Genomic DNA, 15658 nt, shown 5'->3' with positions numbered 1-15658 from the left:
AAAAAATAATACTGTAGTAGAGAAGCAATGAAGCATGAACTAGGCGGTGGGCCGTGATACTGCATAGGAGTGGGCTTGGGAGCAGGCCTCGGTCCAGAACCCAGACCCCTTGCTGTTCTTGCTTCCTGCCTTTTGACCCTTGCTATTCTCTTTTTTTTCCGAACGGAACAACTTTATTAAAAATTAAGTAACATCCTTACAAGAGAGGGACACAACCCAATCTGGAAAACAATCAAAAAACACTGACACTCCCTAGACCTAGAAGCAAAACGCGCCAACTCATGCGCCAAATTATTCTGATCCCTACTAATCTTAACAACCTCTAATTTGCATAACTGGCTGCCGGCGTCGTGCATCATCGCAAAGACATTCCACAGTGCAAAACGATCATAGCCCTTGGCATGAAATTTGGCAACCACCGACTGACAATCAGATTCTAGGATCATCGGAATATGTGGCCATCTCAAAGCCATGTGAAGGCCCTCTAAGCATGCTGTCGCCTCGGCCTCCTCAGCGTCCCTGCAATGAGATAAAAAGCGCCAGGCGGTAAGTTTCATGGAACCCTGCCAATCTCGAATCACAATCCCTATCGCAGCATCACCAGATAGCTGATCAAACGCAGCATCAACATTGATCTTAAAAGAACCCTGCGGTGGTGACACCCAACATTTTCTCTTCTGAACTAGACTCTGCCTCTGAGCATTACTAGTCCCAGACACTGCACAATATTTTCCTTTGGCATCCATATGCTCAGTCTGTTGTCGGATATTATTCAGAGATGTCATATACCTGGTTAGGAAGGTGACCGAGCTGGCAATAAAAGGACATGTATCCTCATGGATCACCTTATTTCGTATACTCCAAGTGTGCCAAAACAGCATAAAAACATTCGCCAGTACCTCTGGAGAACTATTGTGAATCAGCATCATCAACCATTCTGGATCAGCCTTAGCAAACACCTGCTCTGACGGTAACACCCAGTGCTCTCTCATAGCCAGCCGCAGGGACACAGCATGTGGACAAGCCACCAAGGCATGGCAAACATCTTCAGCATATTGCCCACATATCTGGCATATATCCTGCTGCTCAAGGTGGCGGTGTTTCTTATTAACACGAGTAGGCAGACCATTGTTAACAGCCTTCATAGCAAAAACATTGACTTTGGATGGCACATCAATCTGCCACAATTTCTTCCATCCAGCCCGACCTTCAACAGAACTGGAACTACTCGCAATATTAACAGCCCCATAGAAGTTTCGGACAGCTAATTTGTAAGCACTGCGAACAGAAAAATAACCCGTCTTCTCATAATGCCAGGCCACAAAATCTGGGGTCTCATGAGCAGGCAGCTTGATCTTAAAAATTTCAACAGCATCACAAGGAAAAAAATACCTCCGAACAACAGTTTCGTCCCAAGCACCACTGTCATCAATGAGGTGATGCACCCAACGAAGCCGACAAGAGCGCATGGGACCAATCGGTTTCAGTCCATACCCTCTTGGTAGCCAATTATCTCGCCAAATCTGAGTTGATCTTCCATTACCAATCCGGTGAATGACGCCCTGTTTTAGCAGCTCCAAACCATATTCGATAGCTCTCCATGTCTGTGACGCGTCACCGGCCAGAGCCCGGTCTAGCAGTTTGCTGTTGGGATAGTATTTAGCTTTCAACACCCTTGCACAAAGACTATCGGGGAAAGCCACAAGTCTCCAGGCCTGACGAGCGAGCAGTGCCTGGTTCATCAAGCGAAGATCCTTAAAGCCCATACCACCCAAACCCTTCGGTAGCACCAATTTTTCCCATGGGATCCATTGCACCTTCCTTCGACCCTTTTCAGCACCCCACCAAAAAACACGAATCTGCTTCATGAGTTCATCACACAAGGTTAGAGGCAGTTTAAAAACACTCATAATATAAATTGGCAAGGCCTGAGCCACCGATTTGATCAACACCTCCTTCCCTGCAGCAGATAAATATTTTTCCTTCCAAGTGATCATTCTTTCGTGGAAGCGCTCCTCGAGGGGTTGGAATAGCCCTCTCCGGACCCGTCCATTTGGAGTTGGCAGTCCCAAGTACTTGGCCTCAAAATCAACTCTTTCCACTCCCAAAACTGAGCGCACCTGCTCCGAGACTGCGCCATCCAGGTCTTCATTTACCAGCAAAGAGCATTTGTTTGGACTTAGCAATTGTCCAGAACCTTTTTCAAAAGTAGTAATCACTGACTTAACAGCCCGGGCCTGCTCCATGTTCGCCTTGAAAAACAATAAGCTATCATCTGCAAACAATAGATGAGACACACTCGGTGCCCTCCGACAAACTTTGAGGCCATCAATTTCACCAAGCCCTTCGCTGTGCTTTAACAAAGTAGAGAGACCATCAGCAACTAACAAGAATAAATATGGTGAGAGCGGATCACCTTGTCGTAGACCACGTGATGGGGAAAAGGAGCGCGACGGCACTCCATTGAAGCGTACTGAGTAGCGTACAGTCGAAACACAAGTCATGATCCACTGCACCCACAGACTTTGAAAGCCTAGCTTCTCCAACAAGCTTTTTAAAAATCCTCAGTCAACCCGGTCATACGCCTTCGACAAATCCAGCTTATACGCACAAAAATTCCTGCCACTGCCTCTTTGAATCGCATGAATACATTCAAAAGCAATCAAAGCATTATCTGTAATAAGCCTGCCTGGGACAAAAGCACTCTGCTCAACTGATATGATACTGTCCAGTATGGGTCTAAGTCGATTCACCAAGCACTTTGAGATCACCTTATATATCACGTTGCATAAGCTAATCGGCCTAAAATCTTTGAGTTCCGTTGGGTCTGATCCTTTAGGAATAAGCACAATAGCTGTATCGTTGATCCCAGGGGGCATATAACCATCCCGAAAGAAACTCTGCACTGCAGCAACCACATCATCTTTAACCGTATCCCAATGCCTCTGAAAGAAACGTGCCGGAAAACCATCGGGACCAGGTGCTTTGAGTGGCCCCATCTGAAACAAGGCATCAGATATTTCATCTGCGGAGACAGGCCGACACAAATCCGTATTCATTGCAGCAGAGATTTTTGGTTCAATCAGGTGTATCACATTATCTGGTTCAACACCCAAATCAGCCTTATATAAATTGGTGAAAAATTCAGTCGCCATCTGCTGTAATTGCTTTGGATCATCACACCATTCTCCAGTTGAATCCCTTAGTTTTTAAATTTTATTTTTACGAGCACGCCAGACAGCCTGTCTATGGAAATAGCTTGTATTTTGGTCACCCTCCCTCAACCAGGCAATCCGGGAACGTTGTAACCACATCATCTCCTCTCTATATAGCAGTTCATCCATTCTGTCAGTGATCTGGCGCATATCCGATGGCCTACAGGATGGGTTAGATTTTGCCCCTTCCAGCTTCACCCGCAACTCTTCCAATTCAGTGGTTACACTGCCAAAGGTATTCTTGCTCCAGTTGCGTAGAGCAGTTTGAACACGTTTCAACGCCGCAACCACACCACCCAGGCCCTCTCTACTCGAGTCAGTGCACCAAGCTTTCTTGATTTCTACTGCGAGGGACTCGAGCCGCTCCCACATAATCTCATACCTGAATATTCTTGGCTTATGTCTCTCCCAGTTCTCCTTGCGAATTTCCAGAAAAAGAGGGCAATGGTCCGATCGAGAAGAAATAAGATGATGAAGCACTGCATCCCCAAACAGATCCCTCCAGTTAGAACACGCTACTGCTCGGTCCAATCTGACCTTTACATTGTCATCACCATTGCTATTCTCAGTCTAGATTCCTTCTAATTCTTCCTAAATTACATCCTAAACTCCTGTAATTGGTATTCAGTAGTCAAAGATCGTAACAGTCAGTCAGTTAATAAAGAATGGGGATACATCTCGATGGACTTCTAGCCCGTTAGCCCATACGCACAGCACACAGCACCGGTGTCGTGTTTATCATTCATCTCTGTCAAACTGAAGAGGCATGGCAGCAAGTCTCTCATGTAATCGCACAGAGATCAAACAACGGAACGGACAGGCAGAAATTGCTGGAAGGAGTCATCTGCTCGTCAACGGACAGCACTATTCTTGGCAAAAAGACATCTCAAAATTGGCAGGCCGACAGGCTAAAACAAACTGCTGGACGATTCTTGGATAGAACACAGCCAATTCAGGAGCGGACACCAACCGAAGAACCAGAATTTAGCCTCCCAAATTTTTGCTTTCCTGCCTATAAATCGCAGCTCGAAATACACGGGCCGGGCACCTTCCATCGAAAGCCCCGGCCTTTCTTCTCGCTTTGCGGCATTGAATTGTGCATGGCGACGATGAACGTCAGAGCGCTGTGCCTCGCCGTCGCGATCGTCTTCTCCGTGCTCCCACGGCAGGCCCTCGCCGCCGGCGAAGGCTCCAAGGAGGCCGACAAGATCGCCGCGCTGCCTGGCCAGCCGAAGGACGCGGCCTTCCAGCAGTATTCCGGCTACGTCAACCTCGGCGACAAGGCCGGCAAGTCGCTCTTCTACTACTTTGTCGAGGCCACCGCTGATCCGGCTACAAAACCGCTTCTTCTCTGGCTCAATGGAGGTAAAATTAGAGATTGTTTTCATGTGTGTATTCTCGTCTGTATTTACGTTCCCCTTTCACTCTCTGAAAGTCTGAATGAGAAAAGATACTAATGAATGGAGTGCATTTCTGCAGGGCCTGGCTGCTCTTCCTTCGGAATCGGAGCATTCCAGGAGATCGGCCCGTTCCGTGTCGACACGGACGGCAAGACCCTCTGCAATTTCAAATACGCCTGGAACACAGGTCAGAATCTACCTACAGATCAATGAAAAATGCATGATTGCAATTACTATCGCTAAGCATATATATATATACTGATGTAATATAATGGTGCAGTGGCGAACGTTTTGTACCTGGAGAGCCCCGTGGGCGTAGGGTTCTCGTACGCCGCCAACACGGACGTGTACAAGGGGATGGGCGACAACATGACGGCGGACGACTCGCTGCAGTTCCTGGTCAAGTGGCTGGACCGGTTCCCGGAGTACAAGGGCCGGGACTTCTTCATCGTCGGCGAGAGCTACGCGGGGCACTACGTCCCGGAGCTCGCCACCGCCATCATCGCCGCCAAGAACGCCGGCATCAACCTCAAGGGGATCGCGGTGGGGAACGCGATCCTGGAGTTCGCGGCGGAGCAGGCGGCGCTGTACGAGTACCTGTGGCAGCACGCGTTCCTGTCGGACTCGGCGCACACGCTCATCGCCCAGCGCTGCAAGAACGCCGAGGACAACTCGCCGCTCTGCTCGGGGGCCAGGGACACGGCATACAACCAGCTCGGCAACATCGACGTGTACAACATCTATTCCGGCACCTGCCATGACAAGAATAAAGTCAAGCCCACAGGATCCAACTGCATGGTATGCTAGCTATATGTACACCATATCTCTTAGCTATCTGCTGATCATGGCCGTTGCGTTCGTCGGTGAGGATTGATCATTTTCGATCTCACTCAAGCGCAGCTGAGCTCCATGTGCGTGCACTGTGCAGGACTTGGCTGATCCTTGTGCTCAATACTACGTGGAGGCGTACCTGAACCAGCCAGAGGTGTTGAAGGTCATCCGTGCCAACACAGAGCTCAAATACAAATGGACTAGATGCAGGTATATATAATGCATGGCTCTAGCTTTGCTCCGTCCTTCACCGCAATACAAAACTAGTGCTTCCTCTTGACACGAAGAAATCGAATCATGTACGTACGTGGTGGATGGGATGGCACAGGCAAACGTTCTACAGCCTGCTCAAATTCGGCGACTCGCCGACGAAATCGATGCTGCCGTACATCAAGGCCGTCGTCGCCGGCGGCGTCCGCGTGTGGGTCTTCAGGTCGGTGGATATGCACCTGCCCCATGCATGCATGTCTATCTCAAATCTCAACATATGCATGCGCCATTGGTAGTACGTACTATTTGGTTAGCTAAACCATGCATGTAATGCTGTCACCTGCAGTGGCGACCTGGACGCGATGGTTCCTGTGATCGCGACGAAGCAGTCCATGGAGAAGCTCGGCCTCGGCGTCGTGGCGGACTGGCGCCCCTGGTCCATCGACCCCAAGGACCCGGAGGTAATAATAAAGCACGCACATATTCAGTTGCCTGCCTCTGCCCTTTGGTGGTGGCATCCTGATTAATTCATGAATAATGAACTCGATCTACTAGAATGTGTGATGGCTGATGAGATCGATCGAGCCCACGACGGCGGTGACGATGATATGTTCTCTCCATGTATGCATGCATGGCAGGTCGCCGGGTACGTGATCGAGTACAAGGGCGTGGTGTTCGCGACGGTGCGCGGGTCCGGCCACATGGTGCCGATCGACAGCCCGGCCCGCGGCCTCGCGCTCTTCTCGTCCTTCATCAAGGGGGAGCCGCTCCCCAAGGCCGCGCCGATGGTCGACGGATGAAGAGGCACGCCAGGCCACCTGCGGCTGTGCCCCGCGCGCGGTGGCATTCAATTCTCTGTTCATGTTCAAGGATCGGAGCCGCCACGGACGTTGAGACTTCATTGTTGCGCGGCGTCTCATTCTCCTCTCTCTTAATCCATACTGTTTCCGTTTCCACGTTAACTACCACACAGTACTGACTAACTAAGCTCTGTGACCTCAACTGTTGTATGAATGTTTTGGTGACGTCTTCAACTAATTTTTGAGCATGGTATTGTCGTCAACTAATTAAGGGTATGATTGGATGGAGGGTTCATGGGAGCTAGAGCCGCTATAAGCCAGTAGTGGAGTACATATTTTCTGTCTCTATCGGCTTCTGGTTCTTTTCACCGTAGCATTTTGGTCCATTTTGTAGTAGTAACTTATCAAGAAAAATTTTAAGCTACTCGTGGTTGTCTAGAGGAACAAATTAAAGTATTATCACAACCACTTTAATTCTGGATTTCAACAGTTAATATGATGACCAAGATTTGGATTACCTCCCGGTGTCTAGCTCTAGGAAACTATACTTAGATTAAGCACTACATACAATGCATCGGACATTTGGACGTAATATGTTCCCATGAAAGATGAACACAAATAACCAATAACAAGATACATGTAGTTTGTTATCTAAGGTCATACTTGATTGAGCTCAATTTCTCCAATTCACAACAAATAAATAACACCGTAGGCCATAGCCCTTGAGAGAGAAAGCAAACAAGAATACAAGATGTTGAGCAAATCCGTCACCATTCAACAATATATTCTCACAATAAATGGTTTTTCAGTCAAGCGAATAGGCTGATGCCCTTGTGATGATTGACGATATCATAGGTCACTAAAAGAATCAGAGTTGTCGCTATCTCCTAAAGTGATGCCCTGAATCCAGTTGATCTTCTAAATGATTAAGATAATAGACTAATCAAGTGTTTCATGGACAACAAAAGTGAAATATAAAGTAATGGTTTCGGGGTGGTGGTAGGAGGGGACTGTGGGGAGCTATGGATCCAATTAATATTCCCTCTACGTTGAACTGTATAAGTGACCCATGATTCAGCATTCAAAATAGTGGCATGAGCATCCACCATCTGGAGCTAAAACGTTACCAAGTGTAGCATGAACATATATGCTTTTGGCACATATTTATGGCCAAATCGATTGGGTTCCTTATCAAAGTAGCATTTTTTGGGTTATGAAGAATTACTATTATCACTGGAAATAGAAGAACCTGCAATATGCGGTATCTAATTGGAAACTACATTGAAAGTTGTAAGGAGCAAGTGGCCCAAGACAAGGGTAGTTTGCAGGGTTTTAATTAATTTCGACAAGTGACCTACGCGTCACACATTGAGAATCAGAGAGATAGCACATGAGACAAGGATTTATACTTTATACTGGTTCAACTATAAGGTATCCTACGACTAGTGGAGAACAACTTATCTTTGCGTTGTGTGTTGGGAGCGCGCAGGTGTTGATGATGCAAGGTTGTATGGCAATTAACCGATATGTTGACCAGGAGACTCAAGCCCTGCTTATATGGCTCAGGAGATAGAGTTTACATAGAGTAACCTTGGGCTCAGAAGGTAGAGTTTACATAGGGTAACCTTGATCGTATCCGATAATTTTTTAGTTTGTTTCACGGAATAAAAGTCATATTTGTCACAAATTGTCTGGCTTCTAAGTATATCTAATCAATGCCTTGTCTATCGGGTCATTGAGGTACCCCCTCCCCCTCTAGGTTGGGCTTTCCGAGTAGCCGCCTTCATCCACCACGTAGTGGTTGAGTGTTTTGCCTTCTAGCGAGGCTACCCTTCGCCCATGGGAACGACACTAGCCCTAGAGATCATCATGAGGGATTAGTCATCTGTTCGATCTACAAATCTTGCTCGCCATCGACATAGTCTTCAACCTCTTAAGTCGTGGTCGCCATGAAAACCTATTAAAAATAGGGATGTGGAGTCCCAAAGAGCCCATATTACCTCATCTTCTCTGCAATCTTCATTTCCGCAAAGATGTCAGAGCAAGTGGACCACCTGCCATTGGATCCACCTACCACCTCGACGAAATATTAAAAATGCATCCCTTATATGGCCTTTCCCCTGACAAGCCATCCTAGATATTTTTATGTGCTTAGATCATAGTGGAGTGGGCTCATAGAATGCCCTCCATGGTTTATCCTCCTAGGGTCTTGAGAGTCTAATGCCTATTCTAAGAGAATGTGCTACACATGAGCCTTCCTAGATGTCTTGGAGCACATATGCTTTGTGCTTGAGGTACCATGAGAATTCTCATAAAAATATGTAAGCTAAGAGTTTCTACCACCGCCATGAATGGTTACCCTATGCGCTTCCTTGGTTTTGTAATTGCCCAAGAGTTATCGAGGGCATTGGTTCGTCTGACTCTTGGAATTCAGCCTCCCTTTGTGGAGTAGAGGAGGGCGCACACTGGTAGAATCAGAAAGAAGACTCGTAATATCCTCCCCCCGAGTTCTATCATTCTTGTATTCCTTAATGATCTAGTGGTGCCATATAGACATGGAGAGTGGAGTGTGTACTCCGATTTCCAAGAATCTTGTATAAGCAAACTCTTTTACATGTGTACTTAGCCTTCTCCTTGATCTTGACCTTAAATTTGTTGTGCAATTCGTAGTGATAGCCTATATGTTATCTAAGTTTTAGGTTAGCTACATGGAGCACGCTAAGGAAGGGCCTTCTCAAGCACCACAATCCACACTAAAGACACGTCTTGCCTCCGCCCTAATGACTTGGTGGACCAAGAAATTGAAGGGTTTTTTTGTCGGCTACTGAGTGCAAAAAAGGAGTGGTTTGCGTCGGTGTGGTTGGCACGAAACTCACTGTGATACACTTTCTATGTCATCATATGGCTCACATGGAGACATCAAGTTACTCTGACTTCTTAGCAAAGCCGATTTTGCCCTAAGTTGGTGCATTTGTTCAACTGCATCTACTAAATGCAGCAGAACACCAAGCTAACACTTTTCTATTTGTGAGTTTTTTCTTGTTTTTTTAATACTTTTGTCTATTCTTGGATAAACTTATACATAGTAGTTCAAGTTTTAGTAGGTGATTTAACATTCAGTGGATGAGAATTCAAGGTGCTCACTGAGTTACCCAATAAAAATACATCTTGTACTTATAAATAACTACGTAACGATTTATCATATTCCACACGGTGATCAATGTTCTAAATTGATGTAGGAGGATCAAAGAACTAATCCTAGAATTGACAAACTGAAACTAGCGGGCTGCAACACAAATATATACTTGAAACCTTAACCCACATAACAGGATCATCAAGACTAATCCACAGCTTAGGTTGTTTTCTATCAAACACAGAAAATTGCAATTTTAGGTAATTTGCTATGTTCTGCTAAGGCCATGTTTGGTTCTGAAATTTTTTTGATTTTCGGTACTGTAGCACTTTCGTTTTTATTTGACAAATATTGTCTAATTATAGACTAATTAGACTCAAAAGATTTATTTTGTGATTTATAGGTAAACTGTGCAAATAGTTTTTGTTTTTATTTATATTTAGTGCTCCATGCATATGCTGCAAAATTCGATGTGATGAGAAATTTTAAAAAGTTTTTAGTTTTTAGGGTGAAAAAAAATTTGCTACGTGGTGCACCCCAAACGTCACGAAGAGGAAGAGCTACGGGAATCGGGGTTCATGAATGCCTGAAGAAACGTAATTATTATACAGCCAAAAAGACAACCAAACCCACCCCCGAAGGCGCCGCCCCTCGTCTCTTGACTCCTCGAGCCTTCCCGTCTTCCCCCTTCATACGCGCCCTAACCCTCGCATCCTCTTCCTTGCCGCCGCCGGGGCCGGTCTCCGCTGCCCGCCAGCCATGGAAGAGGACTACTGCGTGGTGTGCACCGAGGCGCTGGAGTGGGTGGCGTACGGATCGTGCGGGCACCGCGAGGTGTGCTCCACCTGCGTCGCCCGCCTCCGTTTCGTGATGGACGATAAGAAGTGCTGCATCTGCAAGACCGTCTGCCCCTTCGTCTTCGTCACTAAGGTTCGTCCCTCTAGGGTTTGCTCTCTCCGGACGGTACTAGTTCCTATCTCTGGTGGGGGTGCGCCGTTGGATCTTCGGGTCATCTAGGGTTTCGGTTGGATTGCCAGATTGGTTCTTGATAGTGGAATTAGATGTGAGAAGGATCTCGTTCCGCGACTGGTATCATGGACGTTTTAGGTAATAGCATGAATATACGATGCTTCTGATGTCTTGTAGCCTGATGTGATCAGCATAGGTCGTCTCATGATCATGATTCAGTTGCCTGGATAGTTGCTAGTCCCTGTCATGAGGAAGGTTGCAATAATCATTTTAGGTTTGCAATTTCGGCATAAAAAAATTATAAACTGGATATCCAGCCTTTTGCACATTGAGTCACTATAAACTGTATGTTGCCACAACAATTTAGAAAATGTCAACATACTATTCTGAACTGATTTTTTGCTTAAAAAACAAAAAAGATTGCAAACAGATAGTATCCCTACGAGTATAATTATATTATTTTCCCATTTTACAGGCCATGGATAAATACACTAGAGTGGTGACTGATTTCTCAGTGTTCCCCAGTGGGGTGAATGAGGGCAAAGCTGGGGATTTCTGGTACCATGAGGATACACAGGCATACTTTGACGACGCAGACCACTACCGGATGATACGGGCAATGTGTCGACTTTCTTGTAGTGTTTGTGACAATGCAGAAGATCAGGTTGCCCTTGCTGCTCAAGCAAAGCGCAGAAGCAAGTTCAGGAGCATCGATCAACTAAAGGGACATTTATTCCATCAACATAGGTTGCACATGTGCAATCTTTGCTTGGAGGGGAGGAAGGTGAAATACTTGATGAACTAGCATATTGCGTGTCATGAATCACACTAATTTGAGTTTCTAAGTGTCATCACCTCTTAGTTGATTTCATGGGTTATGCTGTCAAATTTAGCAACAATCTTTAGACACATGTTTTGAATGATCTATATGCGACTTTTTGTCCATGTTTCATGCATAATGTTTTCTTTTATAGGCCTACATTGCACATGTGCAGTGCTGTACAGTTTTTCTTGGCTTCAGTATATGATGTTGGTACCTATGCTATAGCTTACGTAGTGAGCTGTTATGTCTTATGTCTTAGTGAAAACTATAAAATATTTTTTGAAATTGAAAAATATTGTTTCCATCCTGTAGTTCTTTCGCTTGTGTAATGAGCAGAACTTATTTTGTTTATTTATATAACATGGTTTAATTTGATGATGTGTTTTCAGAATATGCATCTCAACCCACTGGAGACAGTTGAAATGAATAGCCTATTTGAACTATTTACGACTAGCATGCTTGTGTGATATCCGTTGCTTATGTGACTTGGTCTTTGGTCAAGAAACTATACAATGCTGTTCTCCCTGATTCAAATGTAGGTAAGTAGGTTGTTTAGGAAAGTGACAAATGGCATGTTTGGTTCAAGCCCTGGCAGGTAGCTCCCAGGCCAGGCTGCATTGCCAGATGCAGGTGTCTGAGGGATCCCTGTTTGTTCTGTGCGGCCTGTCCAGGAGCGAACCAAACTAGCCCACAGTCTCCAGAGTGACACTTTGACTTCCAAGTCTTGTTAATGCAAATATACCATTTTTATATTGAAAATCATATATCATGAAAGCATTTTCCATGATGAATCATCAAGTTTTCGGGAATCTGTGTAATGCCAATATTTTCATATATTTATGGACCAGGTTGAATTTTGTTGACCAGATAGAATTATTAAACCATCTCTATTTGTATTTGGATCTATTATCTTTGTTTTTCTACCTCCATTATGCAGATGTAATCACATTGTTAACATATCCATTTGCCTTGTGTGCATGTTCTTACACCTGCATACATGTTGGGTTACTTTATTACTGTCATACGAGTGTTCTCTATTTTTTGTATTGTTCATTGTTGTCCTATAGTCAACATTGTAGATCTGGGGTCATGCAATTTGCACTCTAAATTGCACTTACAATTTTCTTATTTATGATTGTTTATTATTGAAATGGTTTGTATGTGTTTTGAAGGTGTTCATTTGTGAACAAAAGCTTTATTCAAGGTCACAGTTAGTTCAGCATATGAAGACTGGTGACTCTGAAGTGGATGGCTCTGAGGTAGAGCGCAATGGTTTTGCTGGGCATCCAATGTGTGAGTTTTGCAAAAGTTCATTTTATGGAGATAATGAGCTTTACACGCATATGTCCAGAGAACACTATTCTTGCCACATATGCCAGAGGTATACTGCAATCTGTCATTAGCTAAGCTTATGCAATTATTTATTCGATGTGTTGAATTTGTGATTGCTGTTTATAGGCAGCATCCTGGGCAGTATGACTATTTTCGGAACTATGATGACCTTGAGGTATGTTGTACCAAATTGATCTATTTAGGCATCTAACTTTTATCCAACGTATATGAATGAAATCTAGTTGTAATTCTGCCCCTACCCATTAGCTTAGGTGCATTGCATCTACAGTTTTACTTTGGGAAAGTGGTCATAACTGCATTCTCATATATGCTCTTTCAATTCAATTCAGTTGCATTTTCGAAAAGATCATTTCCTCTGTGAAGATGAAGCATGTTTGGTAAAGAAGTTTGTTGTCTTCCCGAGTGAAGCGGAGCTGAAGGCAAGTTGTACAAGTTATTGATTTGCAAATGCTCATCAGCCATTAACCACATGTACCATCTTTTTTGGGGCGTTCTTATTGAGTAGTGTATTTGAACAGAGGCATAATGCTTTGGAGCATGGTGGGCGGATGTCTCGTTCTCAGAGGAATGCTGCACTTCAGGTGTGAACCTGGTTCTAGTATTTTCGTTTTCTATCATGGTTTCCCTCTATTCAATTGATAAAAGATTCACTATATTTTGTTAATTTATTTGGGTTCATTCAGACTAAGTTTTCTAATTTGCCTTTTTCAGATACCTACCAGTTTTATATATCGCAGAAATGAGCAAGAACAACGGCGTGGCAGAGGTAGGGGGCGTAATGCTCCCCATGATGGATCCGACAGTCATATATCATCATCTGCACAAAACGGCCGGGCAACTGCCGATGGTCATGCAGGCCGTCTTGATAATGTTTCAGGGTCGTTTCAGTCATTAAGTGTTGGATCTAGTTCTGTCGGAGCTGAAGTTGGCCAAGGCTCAAGGACTGGAGTGCTCGAACAGTTGTCCTTCCCACCTCTTTTAGACCCAGATATTCCTGACAACAGTGTTGATTCTTTTCATGATGAAACCTCATTTCCTTCATTATCAGAGCAGCAATCCAGGTATGCACTTGCTCTCAATCAGAGTGCAAGGGGTGCTGCGAGGCTTGGGGATGAGTCACTGTTCCCCCCTTTGCCTGGATCTAGTAACAATAGGGGTGCTGCTTCAGCCCAACAGGGACTACAAAGTCTAGCTAAGAGCACACTTGCAGCAAGACTTCAACAACGTACCAAGGGCCCTGTGAGGGTACTTAATACTGCTCGGCCTCGTCCCTCTGAAAATCTTGGAGTCCTCTCTAGTTCCACCCAGACATGGCCTACACCTGATCAGGGCCTACTCTCTGGATCTTCACAGCTTCGACCTGGAACTCAAACAAGAGAGATTGGGTCCATGCCAGCTGTCTCCAGTAACACAGTGTGGAATCCTGTTGCTACAAACAAGATGAAGCACTCTGTTTCTACGCCTAATCTTGTGTCTGGTGGCTCCTCTGCCCAAGCATCATCAAGTTCTGCTTATGGTAGCAACAGAAGTCAGGATCCTCCTCAAGGTAACCAAACTTTGCCTGTTGCAGAGGATCTCCGTGCTGCAAACAAATCTCTGGTTGAAAGAATGCGCTCTGCTCTGGGAATGGATGAGGACAGGTACTCTGCATTCAAAGAGATCGCTGGCGAATACCGCCAAGGTATCATAGATACTTCGGAATATCTTTCATATGTTGAGCAGTTTGGACTCTCACACCTTGTTCCAGAAATGGCTAGGCTATTACCTGATCCTCAAAAACAGAGGGAACTTGCTGATGCATATTATACTAATACACGGTTTAAAAGCCTTCAAGAAAATGGAGGTGGAACTAGCTCACAAGAGGGCAACCGTAAAAAGAAGGGGAAGGGGAAAGCTCCTGTCACAGAAAGCAGTGCTGCCAATGATGTGAAGGGTGCACTAGCAGATAACATTCTGGACACTGTAAGAAGGCTTCAATCAAACCACCAGGCTCAGGAAGGAGAGGCTGAGGTGCTGTCGAAGGATGGGTATCGACCTTCCAAGGGGGTCCAACCGGCAGCTGGACCTTCATCTAATCTGGACAGTTCAGCTGGTGCAAAAGATAACTCAGGCAAGGGAGGAGGCAATAAGCAACCAAAGAAGACATCAAAGTTTCTCAGAGCTCGTTTAGGTGACAACTCATTAGCCACTCTTGATTTAAGTCGCTCTAGTGCAAATCCTGAACGTCCTGAAAGGGAATCACAAGGCCCAGAGGCGGGGTTACCAGTGCGAGGTGCTTGGAAGAATGGTGGGGGTCAGAAACTCTTTTTGAGCAATGGACGGAAGTAAAGAGTCATTGCAACTGCATTTAGACGTGGAGATGGGGTTGCCAGGTGCTTGGAAGAATGATGGCGGCAGATACTCTTTTTTGAGCAATAGTTTGAAATAGGAGTCATTGCAACTGCATTTAGACGTGTCCATATACCTGATCAACTAGGCAATGTCCTGTGCGTTGCTAATGGCGGCACACAAATTTGCACTATATCAAATTTTGTAGCCATGCTTTTCAAACTCGTAATGATGTGGTGGGCAGTACGTACTTGATGTGGTATAAATATACTATACACTAGATGATTTTTGTGTGCGTTGCAAGGGAGAACGTTTAGTATCGTCGAAAAAACCTTGCCAGGCTAAAGTCAAGATATAGAGGATTCGTGTCCACATGCTGCTGTATGTTTACAATGCTTTGTTCTTTAAAGTCCAGATGTTGCTATATGTTTGCAATGGTTTGTTCTTTTTGAAAAAACATCTAATTCATGAAGTATGCAAATCATTCAATCTTTGCCGTTCCTGATTGCATATTCCTTTCTTATTCCGCCCTATTGTGAATTTGTGATAGATACGTATGAGAAACTCGATCTGTCCTACTGTTACGTAGGAGGCTG

At 45.0% G+C, this 15658-nt stretch overlaps 2 protein-coding genes across 2 annotated transcripts; both read left to right on the top strand.

Annotated features, from left to right (window-relative positions):
- LOC8054269 (serine carboxypeptidase II-3) lies at positions 4269–6719 on the top strand. The gene is made up of 7 exons (XM_002468310.2): positions 4269–4580; positions 4695–4802; positions 4896–5413; positions 5544–5656; positions 5775–5879; positions 6003–6117; positions 6295–6719. Exons 1-7 carry the CDS (start codon positions 4316–4318, stop codon positions 6454–6456), a joined length of 1386 nt encoding a protein of 461 aa, XP_002468355.1. The 5' UTR covers positions 4269–4315; the 3' UTR covers positions 6457–6719.
- LOC8081900 (E3 ubiquitin-protein ligase ZNF598) lies at positions 10207–15551 on the top strand. Its single transcript, XM_021446153.1, has 7 exons — positions 10207–10519; positions 11034–11342; positions 12554–12762; positions 12840–12888; positions 13064–13153; positions 13253–13315; positions 13446–15551. The coding sequence occupies exons 1-7, from the start codon at positions 10349–10351 to the stop codon at positions 15060–15062; spliced, it is 2508 nt and encodes an 835-aa protein (XP_021301828.1). The 5' UTR covers positions 10207–10348; the 3' UTR covers positions 15063–15551.

This window comes from Sorghum bicolor, chromosome 1 (assembly GCF_000003195.3).
Source record: "Sorghum bicolor cultivar BTx623 chromosome 1, Sorghum_bicolor_NCBIv3, whole genome shotgun sequence".
Classification (NCBI taxonomy): Eukaryota; Viridiplantae; Streptophyta; class Magnoliopsida; order Poales; family Poaceae; genus Sorghum; species Sorghum bicolor.
This window is presented reverse-complemented; position numbering and strand designations above follow the sequence as displayed.